This window comes from Etheostoma spectabile, chromosome 12, assembly GCF_008692095.1.
Source record: "Etheostoma spectabile isolate EspeVRDwgs_2016 chromosome 12, UIUC_Espe_1.0, whole genome shotgun sequence".
NCBI classification, from domain to species: domain Eukaryota; kingdom Metazoa; phylum Chordata; class Actinopteri; order Perciformes; family Percidae; genus Etheostoma; species Etheostoma spectabile.
This window is the reverse complement of record NC_045744.1, coordinates 21064766-21091428: the sequence shown is the minus strand read 5'-3', so window position 1 is coordinate 21091428 and position 26663 is coordinate 21064766. Positions and strand designations below refer to the sequence as shown.

At 42.7% G+C, this 26663-nt stretch overlaps 1 protein-coding gene across 1 annotated transcript in view; it reads right to left on the bottom strand.

The window, feature by feature from the left end:
• chd7 (chromodomain helicase DNA binding protein 7) overlaps positions 1-26663 on the bottom strand; it is a 78101-nt gene that overhangs the window by 18834 nt on the left and 32604 nt on the right. The window contains 22 exon segments of the mRNA XM_032531392.1: positions 417-616; positions 2568-2779; positions 3962-4072; positions 4209-4388; positions 4591-4758; positions 5043-5238; positions 6398-6614; positions 6781-6982; positions 7094-7192; positions 7296-7439; positions 7779-7955; positions 9287-9530; positions 10241-10362; positions 11175-11312; positions 11412-11495; positions 11992-12106; positions 12310-12365; positions 13600-13665; positions 14133-14264; positions 15229-15373; positions 25986-26095; positions 26098-26448. Of these exon segments, the coding sequence (XP_032387283.1) occupies positions 417-616; positions 2568-2779; positions 3962-4072; positions 4209-4388; positions 4591-4758; positions 5043-5238; positions 6398-6614; positions 6781-6982; positions 7094-7192; positions 7296-7439; positions 7779-7955; positions 9287-9530; positions 10241-10362; positions 11175-11312; positions 11412-11495; positions 11992-12106; positions 12310-12365; positions 13600-13665; positions 14133-14264; positions 15229-15373; positions 25986-26095; positions 26098-26448 (3469 nt within the window).

Genomic DNA, 26663 nt, shown 5'->3' with positions numbered 1-26663 from the left:
TACTTCGACAAGGTTCTAATAATTTTTTAACTATTGCTGAGTTACACCAAAAATCTGGTATCAGAAAGTCAAAAATATCAAGAATTGCAAGTTATGAAATGATAGGGGGGTCTGACTAATGAAAGAGCACAAGGCAGGCACTCTAATCTGCTCAAACAACAGGACTCTCGTGTGAGGATTTTGATTGCAGTACAGATTTCTTTTAAGTGACCAACTCACTCGTGCCCAAATACCCTGGTATTATTCCAATTACCACCCAACACTACTGCATACTTTCTCAACCATCAGCGCTTCAAGAGAAACATTTTAGGCAAGATATCACTTTTAAATTGAGAGTAACATTATAAGTGATTTCAGATTCTCCTAAACTGCGTCATTCTTAGATTCTTTGATGTGCGAGTGTGTGTTAGTGTTACCAGAGTGGTTGGTCAGCGTCTTGGTAGTCCCGTCCTCACTTGGGGTGATCAGATCCCAGATGAAGCTCTTGATATTCTCATCTCCCCGATAATGCAGCAGGCAGTAGGCCAAAAGGGCTCTGCAGATTTTTTCCACATCTGCCTCCTTCAGGGGGCGCTTAAAGCGACCATGAGCAAGGATGTCACTCCACCTACCCCAACTAAAAATAGACAAAGAAAAAATGGATATACCCAGCCTATTAAATAGAATATTTAATACACATTTGTTTGCCAGTACATATCATTGTCATTCTAGAAAAAAAAAGGAAGCAAATTTAGAAAATATATTAAATTTCCTCTACAAAAGAAAAAAACATTTTTAAACCAACAATAAATAAACACCACTGCATTGATGATATAGTAGATAACTGGCTTTGGGACTGTCAGCACTGTACCATACACTATATCAACAGATATAAGAGACATTTGCAATGGAAGCACATCACTATAATGCACAACACTCAAAGTCTTACATTGTCATTTCTAAATGGTCATTTTGTATAGTGGTACATTTATGTTATTTTTTTGCGTATGCATTTTACCAGTTAACTGTCAGGCCTCCCTCTGTGTGTGCGTTCATGGATAACAGCCCAACAGCCCAACACCCCCCCCCCCTACTTCATAGAGCAAGCGATCCTGAAGGCTGTCTTGTTTCAGCTAAAAACAAATTCCACTGCTGCTTCCAAATCTTCACTGAACCATGTGAACCAGTCTTACTTAATGATTTTTAGACAGGGTAAAATGGTAGACGAGGGCGAGTGAGAGAGAGATGAATGATGGGAAAAGACAACAAAGCACAGAGTGGAGAGGACAGGCCCAGTCAGACAGTGTGGTTTTATGTCCTACAGCCTCGGGCCACGAGACTAGACTGTAACAGTAACAACGCTGACATCTCACTAGCACCACTGTTCTTTCTTGCACACACCAAATCAACCATGTGAATTGACAAGCTCACCCAATAATCCGTGTCTGTGATTAAGTGTGCCAATTTGTCTTTGTGTGTGCAGTATGGTGTACTTGTATCTGTGACTTTGAAGGCTTTTATGGTATACTAGCACTAGTCCAAGTTAAAATCTTATTTTGACAATGCACATGAAACTTAAATTAAATACTTTTCTTTACATCTCAAATGCAATTATATGGCGCAAATAAAAGACATTTCCTGAAGATAAATGTGTTAAATCAGGAATTTGAAGGAATATGAAAAAACAGGTGCCTAAAAAGTGAATTTGAGTGAACTGAAGGGGTGTGTGTGGTGTGTGTGTGTGTGTGTGTGTGTGTGTGTGTGTGTGTGTGTGAGAGACATGCTTAACAATAGTCAAGTTTTTGGATGTAAGTGCCATGCTGCCCAAAGTCACTTTGTGTGAAATAGAAAAAGCACACTTGGTGTATATAGGTGCGTTTGTGTGTATAAGTGTGTTTACAGGCCCCTCTGATTAGTTGCGGTGTGTAGATGACATTGAGTACAAGGATGGGTTTACTAAATCACTCCATGTGCAAGTCTGTCTCCATTAGCGTGTTCATTAACACACATTAGCTGAGTGATGAACATAACCCACCAGGCTCCATAACCTAACTAGGTTTTATTCTCCTTTTCTATTGAACTTCAGTGAGGGTTTGTTCCCACACAACCCTTTAATGTCATACTTGTACCATTCATACCTGCTCCTGGGGAAGTATCTACACATGTCACATGAATATATGAGTCATATGTGCATATTTAAAGGAATACATCATTTTGGAAAACACACTTATGATAAAGATTGGTACCACATTCGTTCTAAATATGACACTACTCTAGCCAGGCTCTGTTTGAAGTTGATAAAATCCACCGAAAAAAGCACCCCCCAAAGCTGACTAATCAACACGTTATATCTCATTGGAAACAGGCTTCATATGTCCAAAAAGCAACCTAACAGGAGACTGTTAGGTCACTGCTGTTGAGACTTTATCATCTGGGGCCCCTCTGAAATAAATAGAAGTCTAAATCTAAAAAACACTTTCGATAAGACGGATTCCATGTCTTAATTAAAGTCATTTTTGTAAATAAGCCAGTAGTCAACATTGTTCTTAGTCTGGTTTTTAAATAAGAAACATAAATATGAGACTGACCCGTAGACCAGCAGGTTCTTCTCCACTCGGAAGCACTCAGATCGGGGGTAGCCCTGAGTTTTGTCTTGGGGCCGTCGTGGTTTGGATGAGGGTTTGCTCGGTTCGTCGTCCTCGCTCTCCAGCTCAGAGAACTCGAGCATCTCATCCTCTTTGACGCTGCTGAAGTGACGGGTTTGCTTCCTCACCCTCGGTGTGTCAATCACCAGTGTGTTCTGGAGATAAATGCAATGAAAATGTTTAGTTTGTGTACTTTTATAGCCTAGATGTATGAATGTTATTTTTATTTACTGAAAAAAACTAGTTTTACAGATGGCCTGAAATCCATCAACAACAATATGCTAAGTGCCTTCTGCTTTACTCCTGTGAAGTAGCCCATTTGTACATAGCTTGTATAGTCTGACTTCTATGACTAGTGTGAACCCTGTGAATACATAGCATCTTCTGTAGAAAATCAGATTAATTGGATATTTTGCCCGGTGCTTCATTCTTGATGCCGAGATAATTTCTGCCCAGCTCAAACAAACCGCCATTAATTATGTTGTCTAATGAATTATATTTTTGTTCAATTAATTATATTTTTTCCCCGTGCAAGTAGATTAATATGCACAAACAGGGCAGTAGTTAGCTCCACAATTATCACAGAGTGCTGCAGTCATCTCCATTTTATCATCACACAATAAGAAATCCCAAGGGAGCGGCCCGTATTCACACTCGTAAAGCTGGATTAAGTGTTCCAGTGGAGGGCCCTCCACAAGAGAGGCAGCGAGTGGAGAGGGATATGAAGAAACCGAGAGGGACAAATACACAAATAAAAAAAAGTGACCAAATATAGAGGGGAATGGAATGTAAGAACATAAAAAGATGCCTGTTAGCGGCGCACTCAATGGGTGTGTAAGAATGCGAGTGAGCTAGTGTTTCTGTGCGTGTGTGTGAGCACTAGCCTAAGTGATATCTCTGTACCCTCCAGGCATCTGCGCTCTGTTAAGTGGAGCTAAGCAGCTTACTCTCTCTCGCTCAAACACACACACGAGAGCAGGGAAACATGGGTAATTAAGGAAAAGAGGAGATTCCCAACTGTCAATATTAATCTCTCTCTCTCTCCCTCCCTGCTTCCCTCCTGATCTGTCTCTCCCCCCTCCTCCTAGCTTGTGGTGATAGCACTAACTAATTACTACCGAGGCTAGTCGCCATTTCCATAAGGGGACAACACCAAGTGTGTGCATGTTTGTGTAAGACTTTGTACACACCAAAGTATTTAGAAGCACATTGTGATTGTTCTGTCTCTACAGCTATATCATCCGGTTTTCTTTGTTGGTTTTACATTGAAGGTACTTGTGTTTACAGTAGGTATGTCTAGTTGAACGTGCATGCGTATTTGAATATGTGTGTCGTACCCGTCCATTCATGGCATCCAGGTCAAGCTCAGCTTTTTTGGCCCATTTCTGCCAGAAGTCTGGATCCTCCAGAGAAATGTCTGTTCGGTTACCTGCTGCAACAAAGCTGGCCTGCAGACAAATGAAAAACATGTTTGTCAAAGCCAAGTAATCGCTATTATTTTGACACGCATTACAAACTTGACATACAGTGTGAATAGACTGTATAAGAGTAAAGGAGGAAATAGTTTTTAGGCTAAGTTTTGACCTTAGCAAAGGTAGAGCCCTTTCCCTCAGACTCTATAGTGATGGTGTGTGTTCGTCTCTGGAGGATCTGGTCAATGTCTTCTTCACAGAATTTTGAGCCTTCATCTTCCTCGTCCATTAGAGCTCCGTACGCTCCCTTTCTCAGCAGATCCTCGATCTCCTTCTTGGACAACTGCTGGACCTGGACCAGAAACAAAAACATTTCATTCCATGACAAATATTTAGTTATCAGTGAGCATACAAATACAGTAAAAATATTTTAGCTAAACTATGAATTAATTTTGTGTCTGTAAGGTATGCTCGCTGATTTTGTTGCCCTGCAGCGCTCGAACAAAAGGGATCAGGCAGATATTGGATGTATGAGTGTGTGTGATATGTCTCACCCCGCTGTTGGCGTTCTCTCGTCCACTCATGCTCTGGAGGACGGCCTTGTCGAGCCCCAGCTTTAGACTGGCCTTGTCGAACATCTCCCGCTCATAGCTGTTCCTTGTGATCAGACGGTAGATCTTGACTGCCTTGGACTGGCCGATACGATGACACCTGGCCTGGGCCTGGAGGAGAAAACATTCAGAATTTCACTTAATACTGTGTTCAGTCCACATGAGTTCAGCTGGAGATATGGGGTTACAGCAGTGAAACAGAGTTAAATTTGGCTGGCAGAGTTGTAACATCCAGCAGACAGTGGGAATTCCAAACTTGCCACCCAGAAGCAGGTCGGGACTCCACAGTAGGCCCTCAACAGTTCCATGCTGTAGCCAATTTAAAGGTCACAAAAGCACTACTAGAATCATAACAACAAAAAAATCCTCCAGGCAAAGTATTGTGAGGTTGATACCTGCAGGTCATTCTGAGGATTCCAGTCAGAGTCAAAGATGATGCAGGTATCTGCTGCAGTCAGGTTGATGCCGAGTCCCCCAGCTCTCGTACACAGAAGGAAGACAAAACGGTCCGAGTCAGGTCTGGAAAACCGGTCGATGGCTGCCTGCCGCAGGTTACCACGAACTCTGCCGTCGATACGTTCATAGGGATATCTGGACACAGAGTTATAGGACAATTTCAGGCGATATATTCTCCTAGTTACACTTTCATATAAATCATATGAATAATTCAAAATGATTAACTATAGTTTTGAACCAGCACCTCCAAAATTTGGATAAAATGGCTTGTAAAAATAAGGTGCACCACATTTAACAGCTGTTATTTCAAAGTGTCATATTTACATATTTAATCAACACCGCATAGCTTCAGCTATGTATATATTCATCTGTACTCTGTATATGGAGCATCTTTAGCAAAACATTTCTTTTCAGATTAATTAATTAAGTTTAGTCATATCTCATTTTCAGGTAGCTTGAGTGGCAGCTGTGTTGTGTATTGGATTGGACTCAGTATCAGCAGATACTATCGATTGTTTCTATCAGTTATTTTTAGAGGACACAAAGCGACTCTGGGTCCTTGAAAAGCACTATACAAATTCAATGTATTATTTATTATCATCATCATCATCATCATCATCATCATCAGGACATTCCATTTTTTAAAGATTTTTTGTGGCATTTTTAGGCCTTTATTTACAGGACAGCTGAAGAAAGGAAAGAGGATAATAATATACAGTATAGAAAGAAGCTAATAATCTATTATTTTTTAATGTCTTAATTTTTATTTAAAAGTTACTGTCTCCAGACAGCTACAAATCAGAAAACCCTTAAGTAAAATTGGATGGGGTACTGGACGACTACTTAGAGTTTAGGCAAGAGTGCAGAAAAAAAAGAAGAAGACAAAAATGGCCAAAAGTAGAAAAAACAACAACACACGCACGCACGCACACAGTTGATCTACTTTATCACATTACATCTGACCACCTCATGTTTTATGTTCTAGGAAGTAAATTCTCCGTTAAAAACAATATTGGCATCTGACATGGAAGATCACTGTGAGAGAAGGTGACTTTCACGAGCATGTTATAAAAAATAAAAACTTCAGAAGACAAAACATTTAATAAAAAATGTATATATGTCAAACTAATTTTTTTTTTTTTTTTTTTTTTTTTTTTTTTTAAATCACGCATGGAAATGACCATAACATTTTTTTTTTTGTTGCCTTGAGATCAAATTGTTGGCCTCTGAATCGGAATCGAAAGGTGCCAAGAGATCCCCACCCCTAGTAATTTTCATGTGTCTCTATTCTCACCGTTTCTGGATGAGGTAGTCCTCCAGGATGTCCAGACAGCGGACCATCTGACTAAACACCAGGACTCTGTGTCCGCCGGCCTTCAGCTTGGGCAGCAGCTTGTCAATGAGCACCAGCTTGCCAGCAGCCTGGACCATGGCCTGGAGCGCCATGTCCGGCATGTCCGCCCTGCCACCATGCGAGTCCCTAAAATCCTCTGCGATCTTCTCTTCCGCTCCTGGACAGGGGGAAACCATTTAAGTTCATGATGAAACAAAAAAGATGATTTTGGAACATTTAAAGTTTGGTTTGCAGAATCGTAATACTTTAGTTGAATTTTTGGAAGCGTGTGCGTGTGTGTGTGTGTGTGTGTGTGTGTGTGGTGTGTGTGTGTGTGTGTGTACCATTTATGAGGTAGGGGTGGTTGCAGCATTTCCTCAGCTCCATCATGGTGTTGAGGAGGTTGGGGACACCTCCTCCGCCGCCACCCCCACTTCCTCCTCCTCCTCCTCCTCCTGCACCTCCTGCACCTCCTTTGGACAGGAAAGAGAAATTCTTCTCCAGAATGGCCCGATAGTATTTCTTCTGTATGTTGGTCAGCTCCACCTGACAACAAGAGTTGATTAATTCAGTGAGTTTTATTTTTTGTTTGAAAACCTCTCCAGAATAAGTAAGACACTGAGTTCTTGGAAATTGATAATGAGACATCAGTCCTACCTCAATGATGGTCTCCTCCTTAGGGGCCAGGTTCTTCTCCACATCCTCCTTCAGTCTTCTCAACATCATGGGCTTTAGAATGCCCTGCAGTTTCTGAACCTGAGACACACGGACGCAATGTTAACACTTCATTCAGTGGGGAATTTAGGGCGCCTCGAAAGTTAAAAAAGATAACAAGCCCTCCAATTTCCATTCCATTTACCTGTTCTTCAGTCTTAAGGTCTCCAAATTCCGTCATAAATGTCTGTTCAGACAGGAATCGCTCAGGCTCCAGGAAGTTGAGTAAGCTGAAGAGCTCCTCCACTGTGTTCTGGAGAGGAGTTCCTGTCAACAGAACTTTGTGCTCCTGGAGGAGGAGGGACAGACAAGAAAGAGAAAATTAGAGTTTCTAAAATGTAAAGCAGGATGTCTTCAGAACTTTAACCCCGCAAAGGGAAGAAGAGATGGATTATATTAGAACAGAGAAGGTACTGGTTACAAAGTGCTCTCAAGTTTCTCAAGACCTTTAAAGTAGAAAAATCTTGCTAGAGAAAACACATTTTATTTACATGAACCTGTACTCAATGTAGTAGGAGCATGTCACAGACTTGAAAAGCATGATGTGATATAGTGATGACTAATAATCGGTTGCAACCACTAGCCTCTTCCCAACTCCTGCATTTGTCTTTCCCGGGCCACCACTCACCATGTCCATCATTTTGAGTCCTTCCAGTAGTTTGCAGTTTCGGTTTTTGAGTCTGTGGGCTTCGTCTATCACCACACAACGCCATGGCACGCTGCGGAGCTCCGGACAGTCCGTCAGAATCATCTCAAAGGTTGTTATCACCGCGTGGAAACGGTACGCTCCCTTTATTATCTTACCCTGGAGGGGTGAGGGAAAAAAGTTAAGGAAAAGGAATATAATTAAGGTCAACAAGAGTAATCTTAAATGTTTTTGTCAGGTAACTTCTTTATTGTCTCATGCTGTGGATTTGGGAGAGAAACAGTAAAAGTAAAAAAGCATTGACGGTGGACCACAGCAGCTGCATAAATGTGTATAAATTTGGTCTTATGCCTATAGTTAACTATGGTATGATCACCTTTGTAACTGGTTGGTATTACTATAGTTCTACAGACATCTTGTGCTACAAAACATTTTTTCATGTGCCTGTTTTCTTTATTCAAACCAGGCCAAATACACAAAATACACCCTTTATATTATAGCCATCTAAGACATGGCAGAAACAAACAACGTAGACATCCTCAAATCCAGACCTTAATTGGCAGCACACTGATTTAGGGTTTACCAACAGAATAGATTGATGTATAAAAGTTCTTGAGCCTGTTGTGTCTAAATGAAGGAAGCAGGCAGTACAGGAGAAAAGAACACGTCTTCCATTGCGACCTTGAGGATTACCTCAACCTGGTTAACAGCAAGCAAGGACACTGCTACTACAGCTTTTTTTCCTTCACAGGCTCCCTGTGAAATAGGTTACACTGAGAGATGTAAGCAGCATTGTACAATAAGCGCTTATAGTACATGGCTTACAGCTAGAGGACTGTTAGGAGCTTACACGGCAGAAGGGCACGGTCCATCCCCAGTTGGCTGAAGAGTTCCCCTGACCGAAGGTGTTCAGATCTGCTGGCTGTCTCACAGAATCTCATTTCTTCCATCTACGCTACAGCAACATCATCCTAACCATTTCTCATACAGACCTAATACCATGCATCGCCAGTAATCGTTCTTAAAACGAGAACAGTTCAAATTCTGTTCCTTAGTCTATTTCACATTGCTGCAATTTAGGTTGAGGACCATCTGAGCTGCATAAATGACTAATCACATTCCAAGAGATATAAACTGGCCTGACATTTATATGCGTATTTTGATAATACCTAATTATACTTATTGTAAATAGAAATATGCTCTTGTGGCATGGAGCTGATGACCGTTTCCAGTAGCCTTTTAACTTGTGGCTTTGCAATTTTTTGTCATTCAAAACTGAATATTTTATAATTTATTCAGCCACATAGGAAACAAACCAACTACTCTTTTCAATAATTTTGTCAGCACAGATGTCCTTTTTGCGTCCGACACTGGATGGTGGTTAACCTCAAAGACAGTGTCAAAATAAATATGAGTATTTTTAAAACAAAAGTCCTGTCTTTTCTCTTCCTGGAAATCAAAAATGTAAAGTCCTGTCTCAGCCCGTTTACCTGTGCGTCTCTGTAGTACATCTCATAGGCCTGGATGGTCTTGCGACTGGCCTGGCTTCCATGGTAGACCACGGCGTTGAGCTCGGTCCAGGTCCTGAACTCTCTCTCCCAGTTGGGAATGGTGGAGAGTGGGGCAATGACCAGGAATGGCCCCTCAACACCCTTCAGGTAAGTCTCATAGAGGAATGTAATGGACTGGATGGTCTTTCCTAGACCCATCTCATCAGCCAAGATACAGTTACGTCTGTGGTGGACAAATGATGTGGACAAAGTGAACAAGAGGCTAAAAACAGGAGGAGTGCATGTAGGACCTGTATTTGTATTTCTGCGTCACTAAACTGCATGCCAGTTACCACTGACCACTCTCACTGCGTATCTAATGTAAAATTCCATGATTTTTACATGAGTAATCAATGTGTGCCCATGATTTAAACGATCTTTCCCCTTTGGTTTATTAATGGTGCTTTTCCAAAGGGGTGAAGCAGTCTGTTTTTCTACTCCAGCAATCTAATGCAAAAAGCACGCAAGACAGGTTGGAAAATGATCGGTCATACTCAGAGACTTGATTGAATTCCTTCAGTTCTTCCCAGACCTGAAATACACCTCTGAAACTTCCATGATATTCCAGAAGGTTCATAACTAGCATTCACCCTCAAACAGTAAGATTTGGGGCACATGAAGCACAAATAATAATGTACATGTCCTCTGACTTAAGTTCAACTACAATCTTCCTATTTTGCTTACTGAATGAAGATGTTCGTCTACAGACTCTAGTGAACTATCAGAGCACACATTTCATGAATGGATCACACCAGTGGGAAAACCTGATCCACAATATGCTAGATTGCCACTTAATGTCCACTTAAGACTATTAAATAGGGTGCTAACACATGTAGACGCTGGCAGTAGCAGTTAGGGAGTAATTCTAACTAAATAAAGGGAATGGTGACTTACGAGTTGAACCAGTTGAAGGTTAGCCAGTTGAGGCCTTCTAGCTGGTATTCCCTGAGTGCGTTGCTGTTCCTGTATTCCCTGGAGCTCTCCAGCTTTTTCCAGTCGGCTGCAGGAGGCCGATCCTAGACGCACATCAAATTATTTATTAAACGTCATTCAGTTATATCAAATCATTGGTAAGGGTGTGGCTTTTTGAAATACTGTAGATGGGCTTAAAGTGGGTTTTACTGCCCAATGTATGGTTGAAATAGTTTTTAATTGAGTGACAGCAACTAATTGATAAATAAAGATTGTTGAATGGGGCATTTTTCTATTAAAAGACACTGTTCACTGCATGACACTGTTCACTGAATTTTGCAGGAAACAGTCCTTTTAGGTAGACTTGTTCCGACCGGTCTCGGAGGAGAAAAAGGCCTCCAATGTAGCCTAAAATGCTTAATCTGCTAATATTTTACACTTTAAGTCCACCAGTAAAACGCTGATGTGGACAATATGCAAGACTTCAGTATGGCGGGGTAGCACTAGCGTTACCAATTTGAACACCAGCAATCTTATAAAGCTTTGAAGACATAAAAAGAGCACTAGGTCCTTACAAACAAATGGTAGGCAGTAGTTTAAAAGATGGACACAGGGAGAGAAAGGAGTGATGAGGGAAAGATCACAGCTGCTTCTGTTCAGCATTAAACACACTGTTAGTGGTTTGGCCTGGCCACAAGAGCTGTGTGTGGTGTGTGTGTGGTGTGTGTGAGACCACAAGAACGTGGCCCTGTGGAGAGCAGTTAAGGGAGTTGTAAATCTGGAGGAGGAAGGAGCATGCAGCAGGCAGAAGGCCAAACACCACACACACACACACACACACCTCCTGGGAGGAGGCTAGGACCCAAATAGCACCCAACAAGCATTCATGGACACACAAAAACACAGAGCTACTTGCCACTCTCTTAGTGTTGGGTGTGCGTGCTGCGATGTGTTCATAATCCTCTATCTTGGACTGGTCGATGTCAGCCTTCAGCTCCCAGGTGGAATCTTCGTAAGGCAGACTGCACCATTTCACCAAATATAAGGTCACCGTCTGCACAAAAACATACACAGAAAGAGGAGGGAGTTGTATGCATGAGTGTATGCAGAGAGGCTCAAACCCATGAAAGATGACAGGAAGAGATCAAAGCACCTCTCCGTTTTCATCTGTGCTCTCTGAAATGTCCAGGACCCGGTCCACCTCCACATAGTCTGGGTTAAAAGGCTCATCGTCCATCTGGAGAGAAAGCAAGTGGAGTTTTACGGTTAACAACAGGGAGACGGTTTAATAATAGGTTGGCTTAAAGAATGTTTTTGGGGTGAGGCAAGATTTTTTCTTGTTCACAGTGCAAGAACCGTTACGGTTTTTTAGCATTTATAGTCAAGTTGTGTACTTTTTCTGTTCTTCATTCAAAAGGTTGAATCTATTGAACAACCTAGAGCAGCGATTGCTGGGGGTCTGATCAGTCACTGTACATTATTGTACAAGTGACACTAATTGTCTGTATAAAGCTATTATGATTTGATTTTAGTAAGATAGTAAAGACGAAGAAACAAATACAAAAAATAAATAAAAAAATAAAAAATCGGATTTTGACATCTGGTTTTCTGAAATCCTCAGCAGCGAGTGTTTTTAAACCATTTGTCAATTGGTTTGACCCCTGTGTTTGGTTACTTGTAGAGCAATGCAACATCAAGACCCAGTTAATTATAGTGTGGAGCGCAGGTCTTACCTCGGTTATGAAGGTGTTGAGTTGTTGCTTGGCCCTATACCTCTTGATCTTTTGGTGTATTCTCTTGTCCTTCTCCAGCTCCTCCAAGTCTGCCCAGCGACAGTGGAGGTACGAACTGAGACACAAGAGACATAAAGACACTAAGCGTCTCACAAAGCCAGAGAGTGCATGAGTGCAAATTTAAGACTGCACTGGTGATCATGCTTTACTGGAGGGAAATGGTGGTTAAACACTTATTTTCAAGACGTGTGGTTAAATTTGTGCACGCAGCTTAAATAAACAAAGAGGTAGATAGGGGGAAAAAAGCTAGTTACTCACAAGCCCTTGAACTTGACATAGAACTCCTCCACCTCCACTTCCTCCCCCGAATCCAGCTGAAAATAATAAAAAAAAGGTTAATAAATATATGTAGCAACTGCATGGTGAAAGAGCGCAAGTGGCTCGTCATTGTTATATAACAGGTGGATAGGTGGTACAGAAGAGAGACATTTTCACACTGAGGGAAAGTATTGTGTAATTCATATCTTTTCAGTCTCTCAGTCATTTTGCTGAAGACATATGAACAATCTCAACGTAAAATCTAGAAACTGCTAAGAACTGCTCAGACCGCTGACACTTTCAAGTCCTTAGGACACTTTTGTTGTTTTCAAGTCAAGTTTTGACACCTTGACCTTTTCTACTGTTAATTTCGTATTTGTGTAAGTATTCTATTCATTTTGTTTTTGAGCTTGTTAAGCACTTTTGTCAACTATGGTTGTTTTTAAATGTTCTCTATAAATAAAATTGACCTAGAATTACAATAGTCAGAGAAGAATACATTTCAAAATATGTACCTGATAAACTCACAAGTGTTAACACTAAAAGATGAAGCGGGTGTATGTTTTCCATTTATGAAGTATGTGTGTGAAAGGGAAATACCAAAACAGTAGCTCTTTCAAGCCCAGCCGTCCACTTCCATTCACCATTAGTACTGTAAAACGCACACACACCCTCCGCCATGCTACTACTACTGTAATGCCATGAATCATCAATCACACACACAGCCTGAGGAAACGCTAGCTTGGCGTCTGGCGTAGCTAGCATTGTGGTTTTGGCTGTGTGCCAAGCCCGAGGTCAACTCTGAATGGAGCTGCGAGTGATTGCGTGTGTGCGTATTGAGGAGGACGGGGGCAGCTGGCTAGCAAAAGAAAGTTGGCTGGTGACTATATGTGCGCACGTTGGCTCAGGAATGAGCTTTCTTTAGAAGGGCCGTCTAACACACACACACAGACAGAGAGAGAGAGAGAGCAGAGAGAGGAGGAGAGAGAGAGAGGAGAGAGAGAGAGAGAAGAGAGAGAGAGAGAGAGAGAGAGAGAGAGAGAGAGAGAGAGAGAGAGAGAGAGAGAGAGAGAGAGAGAGAGAGAGAGAGAGAGAGAGAGAAATACAAAAACACTTGTCTCCGCTTACCAAGTGAATGCACGCTGTCTGAGCTCTGTGTGTAATCTGCTTAGGCCAGCTGTGGAGCGGCGGGCTAATCAGATGACGTAAACTATGATTTGGGCCAGTGTGTCCATGTCTCTGTGTATTGTATTAGTGTCCGTGGTGTTTGTGTGTCCCTGTGTATCTCACCGTTTTCTTGGTGGTGCGTTTGCCCATGATCTTCTCCACAACGGGCCCCTCAGCCTCGGCCACATCCTGGAAACACACAGAACTACTCAACAAGCGTGTTGGCGCTTCCTCCAGCCCGTCACACGTTTTAATATCCCCAGCCTGATACAGCTACTGATTCAAAATCCATCCCAAGAGTGTGAAACACACTGCCTTTACAATACCTTAAGCACAGTAACAACTGACACTCACCATTTCTTCAGGTAACACTGAAGAAACATGGCCATCCTTGATCGTTTACCATTCTTGTACATGCTACATTTCCTGATTAAAAATAGTTTTTATATAGGTTTGAATTGTTTGATTAAAGATTAGGTAGACTAGATTAAATCTGACCAGACATTTGATGCCAGCTTTCGGTACTTGATTGTACTCCATAATATGCATAGCTTCTTTCTGTTTACATAATCATGTCATTCAACTTTACCATGTCTTAAGATTTTTACGGTCAGACTATAGCCACATACCCTTACTAAAACCAACCCAAGCTGTACCTGGTGGTGTGATGAGGACGATGGAGACTTAGGTGTCGGTGAGTCGTCTCCGCTGTCATCCTCCTCCGAGATCCGAAACTCTAGATCCTCAGTGTACCTCTTCCTCTTCACCTGACGGCTAGAACGACGCTTCTGTTGGACAGAGGAACTGACATCAGCTGTAGTTTTTTGACCTTCCAGAAATTCCCAGCCCTATTCCTTTTATTCATCATTAAAAATGTTCACTAATTGTAAAGCAAAGGAAGATCCATCTCCAAAAAAGGAGTTGTGTGAATTTGTTTGACACTCAAAAAAAAAAAAAAAAAACATTCTATATTAGTAAAATAAACTAAATAAAATCAGAGATAGATGACAATACAGGGCTGTGTATGCTTATCATTCACCAGGCTGTCCTCTTCCACGAAACAGACTTCCAAGAAAGACTTCATTTTTATTATTCTGTTCCATATGGTCCAAAGTGTTATACATATTCGCTTCACCCAATTAGTTGGCTCAAAATGGCCTCCAATAATGAGGCTGTGTAAAGAACTACTGTAATGGGCTAAAGAGGACATACTGCTGCAAGGTGCTTTCCTATTTAAATAAGAGCCACAACTCTTTATGCAGCTTATAGCCAGATGCTACTCTGTTTACATGGCCCACATAATTACATTTGCACATAAAAAATTGATCCGTTTGAGGAGGGATACAGTGGAGTTTTGTTTGTTCCGCCAAACTGCACCTTCCATACAAAACAGGGGAAAAAGATTTTTGAAATACAAATAAATGTATGCAGCAGCTGAAAAGTTGCTGATAGCGCATCATGTGAACTTGGCAGTGGGGCCTGTCTTCTTGGTCTGTCAACAAGGCTGGTTTACAACGCAACCAGTAGATGCCTACTGGCTTAGCGCGTTTTCTCTCTACAGGCTGTGACACTGAGGGATGTGCAAAGATTTTATGACCTTCTGCTTTTTTTCGCAGGGCTTCCAGAAACTCTGCTGCAACACAATATTAGCAATGACTTTGATTATTTTGTGGTGTTTTTTCCCCCCCCCCAGATGCCTGGAGAGTTGAAACGAGCTTCAAAACCACTGCTTTCCTTGTATGCATCTCGTACCTGTACACCGTCGTCATCATCGTCTTCAGGAGGTGAGGGGGGCGGAGACTTCACTTCTACATCTTCGTTGACTGACGTCTCTCTCTTCCTCTTGGAATCCTTCTTAGCAGCGCTTGCCCCACCCTCAGACTCAACCTTCTTACTGCTGTAGGAAGAGAGAACATTTTATATATTCACTAAAGAAGGGGAAAAAAGGCATTACCTCTTTTACAGTTTACCAACTACAAGGCATTCACATGTACGTGTGTGTGTGGTGTGTGTGTGTGTGTGTGTGTGTGTGTGTGTCCCAGGGCGGTCGCCATGTTTGATTTACCCACTTAGAAATCATTAGTGTGCCTCAGGCTCTGGCACACAGGGGGTTAATATGATGAAAGACTGCAAGGAGGCGGAGGGAGCAAGATAGAGAGATACAGGCACAGAGAGGAAGAGAAAGGGGGGCCCAGAGAGAGAGACACAGGGGAGGGAGTGAGTGAGTGAGAGAGAGACAGGCAGGCAGGCAGACAGAGGAAAGAGAGCCCCCAGAAAGAGGAGGGGGAGGCGTTGAAAGGCTCCCGGGCTTCCTCTAATCTGTGGCATGGAAAGCAAGAGGAGCTGGCTCTATCTGCGAGTGTGTGCGCATACACACCACAGAGGAAGGCCAGAGGACACACAGCTCTCATCTTCTGTCTCTCACACAGTCTAGTAGTAATCCATTACTTTACTGCCACTATCAGACATAATATTGTAAAGGCAGTTTTACAAAATATTGATTTTCAAATGCTGGAGCCCGACCGATTAAGGATTTTTAAGGCCGATACCAGTGCGAATATTTTGTTATTTAAAAATCCGATCGGCCAATAAATATTTAAAAAAAAATAAAATAATAATCCAGATACACAATACAAAACAGATTTCCCTAACATTAGTTATTTGTAGTTATTTATGAGTTCTCATTAAAATATAATAATTTGTTTTATTGTCACAACAGAACAGAGGACCATCAAAATATGTCAAAGCTCTGAATAAAATGTATAAAAATATAAAGTTAAGATATGAAACTTAAAAGTCCTTTGAACAAAAAAATAGGGACATTGTGGAGCACGCTTTGGTGGACAGACTATGCAACGCCAAGATTTGAGTCTAAAGTATTCTATTAGACCGGGTAAACCCCGCCCACTCTGCCGGCGATTTGATTTCACCCTGCAGCTCGGTCTGGAAACCTGCACGTTTAATTCTCCTTTGATTCAAAATTTTGCGGGAATCAATCACAAACTGGCTTATCTACCTGGTGCGCTATTGGCAGGCTTAACACGATGAAGATAGGGAAGCGAACAAGCATCTTCTTGTATTCATTTAACATAACGGCCACCAAAGCGCAGCAAACCGTTGATGCAGTTGTTGCTTCTACGACACCCGAATAGTTTGTCTGATTGGTTGAAGGACTATCCAATTGCGTACAGAGTCATTTGAACTACGCCCGTTGGTCAAGCCTCTTGTTCAGAGAAAATACAGAGCAGACTCCCCAGACCAACACTAAATCTCAAATCTATGGAGCTTAGCTTGGTCGGGTGACAGCTAGATAAGTATCTACTTATCAAATCTGAATCCCTTCAAATCCATGTATTAAATCTAGGTTTGAACATTTTCAAGAAACTAAACCTGTAGTTACAATCAAAAAATTAGAGCAGCAGAAAGAAATGCTGATCTAATACGTGTCATAGTGGGAAAGGTGTAGCTAGCCGAAGTTATACACATCTTTTTTTTTGGTGCTTTTTGCTCCAAACACTGATGGCCCCAATTCTATTAAGTTGATAAACATAATACTGTTTGAGGTGCATTTAAGTTTAACCAAGAGATTTCGACTCTAGGCCTCAGCTGAAGTTATGGGAAGCCCCCGGTTATGCTTTCCATAGTCTTTGCAGCCATGAGAGTGGCTTTACTTTACATGTTTGTTTTACTTGGGAAAAGGATTTTAAAGCCAAACTAACACCTGCTGGCTTTTGCCGTTTTGTTATGGCCTTCGGTTACCTATGACTTGTGCAATTAACATTTATCAGCTACAACTGGAATCTGCCACAGGAGATTTCACCCCAACAGGCCAAGATGATGGTCATTATTGGCTAAAAAATAAAAGCCTGCCACCTAAATGTTGTATACACTGCCCTTTGCTAATAGAAAGAGAGCGAGAGGACATGAGGTTTCATAACAGATTTGTTAGCATTGGAGCTTTGCGAGTACAAGTATGTTGCAAAACTGGAACCGGATCCGCAATGGAACGGGCTATCCCAACCAAACTGTTCAGTTAAACTGTTCATTTCTTAAAATACAGACATATAGTTACCTGTATACATTTAGGCCATAGGCACACAATTATTTGCTCTACTAACTTAGTAGTAATGAATGTACGACTTTCATAGTCTGAGCCTGTGTGTTGCCTCTTCTCCCTTTGCAGTACTGTATGCCCCGATGTCTCTCTACTACTCTATGCCTATGTCGCTCTCCCTCTCTCCTGCACTGTGCCTCACTCCCTCCTTCCCTCTCTCTACGTCTCTCTCCCCCTCTGTCCCTGGGGCCCTTCTCCTTTCATCCTCACGCCAAAAGCAATCACCATCTCCGTGGTAACGGCTGGTCATGTGACCTGCACCTGTTCCTCTGGCTGGTCGCCACACGCTGGAGCCATCTGGCACACACACACACACACACACACCACACACACACACAGGGCTGCCTTCTCCCCTCTCTTCCTCCTAGCATCTTCATGGCCTCACTTCTCTCCTCAATGTCTTCATCACCTCCCCATCTCTTTCTCCTTAGTCCTTCTAGTCAGTTCTCTCCTGCTGCTTTAACTCTAAACTTAAACAATCTTTCCTTTTCATTTTCTATTCAGTTTAGTTGTCTGTCTCACGTCAAAAATCGAACACTGTTAATATATACTGCAAATACACTCTAAATGTATCCATATTTTGCCGCACATGTGAGTGTTTAGAACACACTGAGAACATGGATGGACAGTGGAGAAGTTTACTTAACCTGCAGGACGGTTAAAGTGGGCTTTCTTTTCTGCTAAGCACATAACTGTTTTGGTTTACTTTCAGCTCTTATAGTGTTTATAAATGCATAAGGCAGCCATTTTCAGTGAAAAAGTTCTGACAGTGTTTGTCTGCCATTTGGTAGAAACTAGCTGGTGAATGAAGTGGACCATTTAGCAGAGTCAGATATTTCCCTTAGGATTTGGTAGAGACCTTAACCAGAGCTATAAGAATGTACTGTATATTGGACTTGCATTCATCAGTTGGACAGAAACATGACTGCAAATTAATGCTAATGTTGCCTCCTAACCAGGGTAGGAAATTAGCAACCGCTACCAGCCAATGGCAGGTACTTTTTCAAAGTGGCACGTGACTTTGCCTTGTATACCAGCCACAGTGGCAGGTGGATTGTAAAACATTCCTTGTAACGGAGTTGACAGCTTTTGTCAAAGAGTGCTGTTGCTAAGTAACAATAATGCACAGTGGAGTTGCATTACGTTACTGCTAATGAATCCCCAACATATCTGGACTTTGCGGCTTCATAATAAAAACATTAAAATACCAAAATAACAGAAGGAAAATGAAACCGTTTACAGCCAGGACTTTCACCAAGCATATTTCCGTCAACTCCAGGCTTCTGTAGAGTCGTTTCCAGCGCTAGTCTGTGACAATATGTAGTTGAGGAACAAACAAAAGGAAAATTATAAATAAATAAATAAATGTGGCAACATATCCCCATTGTTAAGAGGCCTGCAGCGGAGTCAGCGGTAGCACATTGATGATGGGAAAACGAGGGAATAGTTGGCCTACCTTCCCGACGACCAGTCAATGCACGGGACTTATTGTCAAACCTACGCGTTGTCACAAAATACAAACAATGACCAATTGTATTGGTCATATCAAATGCACTGCCATACAGCCGGGGACGACGGGACCACAAGAGCACACTGCAATACAGCTGGAAGCGACGGGACCCCAGTGCCATACAGCCGGGGACAACGGGACCCCAGAAGCACAGTGCCATACAGCTGGGGACGATGGGACCCCAGGAGCACAGTGCCATACAGCTGGGGACGACGGGACCCCAGGAGCACAGTGCCATACAGCCGGGGACGACGGGACCCCAGGAGCACAGTGCCATACAGCCGGGGACGACGGGACCCCAGGAGCACAGTGCCATACAGCTGGGGACAACGGGACCCCAGAAGCACAGTGCCATACAGCTGGGGACGATGGGACCCCAGGAGCACAGTGCCATACAGCCGGGGACAACGGGACCACAAGAGCACACTGCAATACAGCTGGAAGCGACGGGACCCCAGTGCCATACAGCCGGGGACAACGGGACCCCAGAAGCACAGTGCCATACAGCTGGGGACGATAGGACCCCAGGAGCACAGTGCCATACAGCTGGGGACGACGGGACCCCAGGAGCACAGTGCCATACAGCCGGGGACGACGGGACCCCAGGAGCACAGTGCCATACAGCTGGGGACAACGGGACCCCAGAAGCACAGTGCCATACAGCTGGGGACGATGGGACCCCAGGAGCACAGTGCCATACAGCCGGGGACAACGGGACCCCAGAAGCACAGTGCCATACAGCTGGGGACGATGGGACCCCAGGAGCCCAGTGCCATACAGCTGGGGACGACGGGACCCCAGGAGCACAGTGCCAAACAGCCGGGGACGACGGGACCCCAGGAGCACAGTGCCATACAGCTGGGGACAACGGGACCCCAGAAGCACAGTGCCATACAGCTGGGGACGATGGGACCCCAGGAGCACAGTGCCATACAGCCGGGGACAACGAGACCCCAGGAGCACAGTGCCATACAGCTGGGGACAACGGGACCCCAGGAGCACAATTTGTACAAACATTTATGGTAGCCAGCAGATAAATCCTACTGACTCTAGTAATCGCCGGATATCCCCTCTAGCGCCACCATGAGGTTGACATTTCAGATAATTTGAGGATACCAGGATGATTAATGTATCCATGTACAATGAAGAATGTTTTTCATCCACATCTGTGTATCTTTTATTAGGTATGCCAAAATAATGCTTTTTTGGGCTTGACAAATCTGTTTAGGAATGAAAATGTTTGGTAACCATGGTGGTTGTAGATCATTAACTCTGAAGATGGTAAAAGAAACCTTCCCCATCTCTTTACTTCTAAGCACAATGTATCCATTGTTGGTACTGCCTTAAGACCTTGCAGCTAAAACATGTTTTAATAAAAAATAATGTATTGAAGCAATTCAAAACATGATAGTGCACTTTTTATAAATTTGAATTTCTGAAAAAGTGGCTGGGTAACAAATATAAGTGGTTGGTAAAATTGGGCATCTACCAGCCACTGTGGCTGGTGGGCAAAATAGTTAATTTCCCACCCTGTTCCTAACTGCTGAATGTGGAATTAAGCAACCTTCTGGTAGCAAGTACGCCATTTCAAATTAAAAGCTGATAATACGTAAATGACTACATTTACATACACATTGTATTTAAATGTATTGCCTTTGTTTTGGTTAAAATCAACAAATGTGATAATTGTGATCTCAATTCTGATCAAAATAATCGTGAATATCATTTTGGCTATAATTGTGCAGCCCTACTGGAAACTGTTAGCTTGTTGGTTTTGGTAAAATAACCATAGCAGCGCACAGAGTTGACCGTAAACCGTTAACCTGCAAGAAGCTGTAACTGTCACAAACTGGGGTCCAAACCGTGTTAGAGATGCATATTCTAAATGTCAAAAGAATGCTTTCAAAACCTGAATAATCGCGGCACATCTCACGTCTTAATCTGAAGCTTTATTTGTAAAAAGCTCTTATTTCGAATAGCCAAATGGAATATGCTGTTTACATGACCCAAATCTAATCTGGAATATTGTCATATTCTGAATGATAGTGGAATATTAGTTTGCATGTAAACAAACATAGTTGTGTTCATAGCTGGTTTCCAGTGCCCCCAAGTGGCCAAAAAGAGTCTGCGTATGGCAAGTTTAAAATAAATATTAGGTTTTCATTCGATGGACGGATTTCAATTTTGTCTCAAATTAGTTGAGAGGCTGTTAACTCAGAATATCTGATTAACCTATGGATCTTTACATTCATCATTAGACAGCTGTATATAAGGCTAGTCCTGTCCAGGTGTACACACCCCGTCCTCAATGTCTCTCATTCACTCAGCTTTTTACTCATGGGCTTAAAGCCTGGCACTCACACACGCTGGCCAGCTGTGGTGCTGTGTGTGTGTGTGTGTGTGTGTGTGTGTGTGGTGTGTGTGTGTGTGTGTGTGTGTGTGTGTGTGTGTGTGTGTGTGTGTGTGTGTTTAGATGCTTCTTTCAAATTGGGGGAAGGGGATAAAGGAGAGACAGAAAGCAGAGTAAAATATGGGAAAAGAAAGAAGTAGTGAAGAGAAAGATTAAAAAAAACAGGAGGGGTGGAGTACAAAGGACACCTGCTGCCGTGATGAGTCATACTACTGAAACCCCATGGACACACACTCGACCTACGGCAACAAAAAACAAAACCCATGGCCAGAAGGCCACACGCACATACACGTTCAAAAAGCGCTGTATTTACACACGTCTGCAGACACGCAGAAAGCAAGGTGCCTGCATGCATGTCTAACTTGTTTGTGTACTGCAAACAAATCACCACACACACACACACCACACACACACACGCACACGGAAGGGTGTGGCAGCTGAGAGCTGGGTTATTTATAGATGTACTTCCTTTGAGAGAGGTAGACAGAGAGGGAGCGATAGTGAAAGAGAGCAAAGGAAAAAAGGAAGAAGAGAGAAAGCAAGGTCAAAGGAGAGGAATGAGCTGACTCGACTAGTAAAGCACATGATTCCCTCCGTATCGGTCACATATGCACACCTTTCTAAAAGCTTAAACCAATCGTGCTGACTGTATCTGAGGTTTCCATTTATTGTCTCTTTATATAGCGCTTTTCTAGTCTTAACGACTACTCAAAGCGCTTAAAGGAATGTTGCGCAGTCCTTCCGCCTTATCATGCTGTGTAAATGGTACGGGCACGAAACTGGTTGGGAATTGAGCCGGCAGTCGAATTAATAACAGAGCTGAAACAACATTTGTGTAAAAGGGACAGCCTGCATCTTGCACGCACCCAAAAGTCCAGTCACATTCGCTAGACAGGAATCCATGCATAAGATTAGAGGAAGATTATGAAGAGGAAATTATGAAAAAAAACTACTTTATAACTTCAAATATTTTCTCAATCATCAAGTCCAGGCAACATTATCTTTTGTGTATACATCACTCAAAGCATGATGGAACCATGGTGGCAAAATCTTAAATATTTATCCTAAATGTAAATCAGATAAGGAAAAACAAATCAGGAAAATGTGATTTTATGATAATACTAGAACTAGTCGGGATGGAAATTCCCGTCAATATGCCTGAAAGCTGACCCATTCCTGTCAAGATATTTGTGGTGTTGAAATGGTGTGGACATATAGGCAAAGAAACAAGTTATTATAACAACTGTCCCAGAAAACACATTTTACCACAGACATGCAACTTGATGGGACCCTAACAGATTCAGAAAATGCAAAGCTAATGTGACAATGCCACACACCTCTATAAAAAAGGAAGTGAAACCTTGAAAACAGCCTGCGCTCAAATGGTTAACAGTACCGCCAGTGTGTTAAGGCTTCATCCTGTTTTGTAGTGTTCATACATAGATGCAAATACACTGAGCAGAAAGTAAACATAAGGGAGCGTAGTATGGGCCACATGGAAAACTCTTGAGCTTTGGGGCTTATTTCTCCCCCCACTGGTGGAAATCTTACACAAATCCCAGCGAAAACACAAGTGAACGTATTACATTCTAATGGCCTCACTACACCAAGAGAAGTTGTTTTTCTTCTTTTTTTAAAAGCTCATTTTAGAGCTTTACAGCTTTTTAAAAAAATCAAGCATGAATTCTAGTTAGTCAGACAAGTAAACAATAAGTTAAAAAAGTCTTGTGAAAAAAAATACTTAAAATCAAGGCAACAGCTAATTGGTAAAATTATAAAGCCTTGAAATCATTTAATGTATAACTTCACAAAGACCTAGAGACATGCTGTATGACTGCCCTATGAGGAATGAACCACAACTAATCATGAGCTTGGACTTCATGAGAGCCGTACTAAACTTCATTTAAAACTATGGAAACTTATGTGCGAAAGACAACATGGGACAACTCAATCCTCCACCCTTGGCATAATTCAGACAGACAGAGACAGGAAGAGGGAAGATGGGGAGGGCAATGGAGAGAAGATGAAAGGATATACCCTTCTTCAGCAGGAAGAGGTGGGATTGGAGGGAGGAGAAAGGAGAAGAAAGAATAAAAGAAGATACTAGGGTGATTGCAGCGGTCCACCATTTTAGAGTAGCAGTGAATGGCCGGCAGCCATTATTATGCTAAATTAACCTGGGAGCTCCGGCCACCACTCAAGATGGAGGAAAGGCTGACAACAGATAAGAGCTAGTTTACTAACCACACACTTGCATAAAAAGGGGCAAAGAATGTACTCCCCCACCCCCACATTTCTCCACACACACACACACACACACACACCACACACACACACACCACACACACACACACACACACACACACACACCACACACACACACACACACACACACACACACACAACACACACACACACACACACACACACACACACACACACACACACACACACACACACACACACACACACACACACACACACACACACACACACACACACACACACACACACGCTGTGGAGTGGTCAGCAGAATGGCCTTCATTATCATTAGACGCCATTTTCTGCCACAAAGATTACCAACTACCCCTCCCCCAACACATGCACGCACGCGAGCACACACACAAAACGCCTGCCCCCTCACCGCTTCACATGCACTAACTCCAGGTCCCCCCCATTCCCCGCCTCTGAATCTTTTCCAGTGAGACGTGGACGGACACACACACCCAGCGCTGACCCTTGCCTGCTGCTTTGGCCCTCCCTCTTCCTCGGGATAAAAAGGGGCGAAGGGGGGGGGGGGGGGGGGGTGACGAGGCAGAGAGAGAAGAGAGAGAGAGAGAGAGAGAGGAGAGAGAGAGAGAGAGAGAGAGAGAGGAGAGAGAGAGAGAGAGAGAGAGAGAGACATTCCTCAGTCCGATCAAGTTTCCAACTTCTCAATGAAAACACTTCTGACGCCCTCATACACAAATACTCTCAACTCTTTGCCTCTTCCCATTCTCTTTCTGATAGATTTGCAAGGGATGTGGAAGGTGAAAAAGCATTCACATCAGGAGATTGCACATTGCAAGTTAAGAAAAGAGAAGGACTTGGACAAGTGTTGCCCCAAAAAAAGAAAAGATGGAGAAAAAAAGAAATGTGATAAAACCAGATAGGAAGAGAAAGAGAAGGGAGTGATTTGTGTAAACAAAGTGAATCAAAGCTGAACACTGATAAGTGCTAGAAGTTGAATCTAGCTAAATCTATATCACCAGGACGTCTAAATTCACTGAGGAAGCTCCTGGTAGATCCGAGATTGCAACCAAAAGACGTGTCTACTTCAGCACAGGCATACTACGCAGGCGTTAACGGTTGGGCTTCAACGCCATACAAAAAGCCCAACCCATTAAAGCAAAACTAACTTTAAAAAAACATGACAAATTAGATACAGACAGACAGACAGACAGACAGACAGACAGTAGACAGATAGATAGATAGATAGATAGATAGATATCCATCTATCTATGTCTTGCCCATTTGTCATTTTCCACTTGGCTGCTGTTTACTAAAAGTTACATAGTCTCACTTTATAGAAAAAAAGTAATGCACATATACATTAAGCCCCATCTAGAGAAACTAAACTGTAGGTAGAAAAGGACAGACCAGTAATCTCTGGGTAGTAAGTGCATGCAAAAATAATAATAATAATAATAATAATAATAATAAATAATAATAATAAATTGAATTTGTATAGCGCTTTTCCCAAGCTCAAAGTCGCTTAACAGAGTAGAGATTAAGTGCAATAGCCCATTTTTCCCTTTCCCAAAACAAGCTACAAATGAAATTTTTGAGTTGATAATTAACAGACAATTAAGTGTTACCCTTCTTTAAGAAAAAAGTGCATTTCCAGGGGTTAACAGAAAAGGCTGACGGAAGGTGATAATGCTACTTTCCACCGGGACCCCAGTAGTTTTAACCTGTTGATCAGAATCTATAGAAAAAATAAAAATTCATCCTCAGATCTGTCAGTCAATGCTTCACTAAGCCCTGTGAATCAACACACACACACACACACCCCACACCAAACCCCACACACACACACACACACACACACACAAAAAACCACCCCCAAAACACACACACACACAAAACACCCCCACACACCACACACACACACACACCCACACACACACCACACCCACCCCACCACACCACACACACCCCAACACCACAAACACACACACACCCACACACACAACACACACACACACCACACACACACACACAAAACACCTCAGAGGTTTGACCCTTCAGTTCCCCTGGTTGATCACAGAGTGATGGAGAGAAAGATGGTGGAAAAAGACAGTAAAGAAAGAGAGAGAGTGTTTTTCATCCACTGGTATCCCTGGTTTTGCCTGCCGCCTCTTGTTTGAATCATTTCAGTACTTCATAAACAACCAAACACAAACCATGACTACTGTAATGCTGCTTGTTCCTACCTGGTTTTCTTGGGGGTCTTGGTCTTGGGCGTGGAGCTCTTGGGTTTCTTCTCCTTGGGCTCCTTGGGCTCTTTGGGAGTCTTGGGTGTTTTAGGCGTCTTCGGGGTCTTGGGCTCTTGGGCTCCTTGCCCTCTGCCTTCTCCTTTGGTTTCTTTTTCCGCTTTTTCTTCTCCTCCACCAGTGGCGTACTTCCCTCTACAATTCCTGTGCTAGTAGCCTGTTCACCTGCATCACTTCCTGTTTCGGGAAATTCAGACTTTATGTCTTCTCTTGCTGCGTTCTTCCCTCCCTCTTCTTTCTCACCGTCCACTACTTTTGCTTTCTTCTTCCTTTTCTTTTTTGGCTTGGTCTCCTGGTCGCTGGGCTGCTCTTTGCTGATAGGCTGGCCAGGGGCACCGGCACCAACTGTCGGCCGGTCAAGTACCATCATTGAGGCATCGCTTGACGGGTCGGTGGGGGAATGCTGGAAGGTGGGGAAGAAAGGTATCTGTTAATTTTGAGTTTTTCAGCAACTTCAAATTATGCTTAAAAACATATTGCATTATAAAAAAAAATTCAAATAACCCACTTAAAAACATTTTTAAAGCCATTTTCTGCTTCTTACATCATAATATATTTGGGCTCTGGACTGCTCCTAAGACATTAGTACGGTGTCACCTTGACATCTGGAAAGTTGTG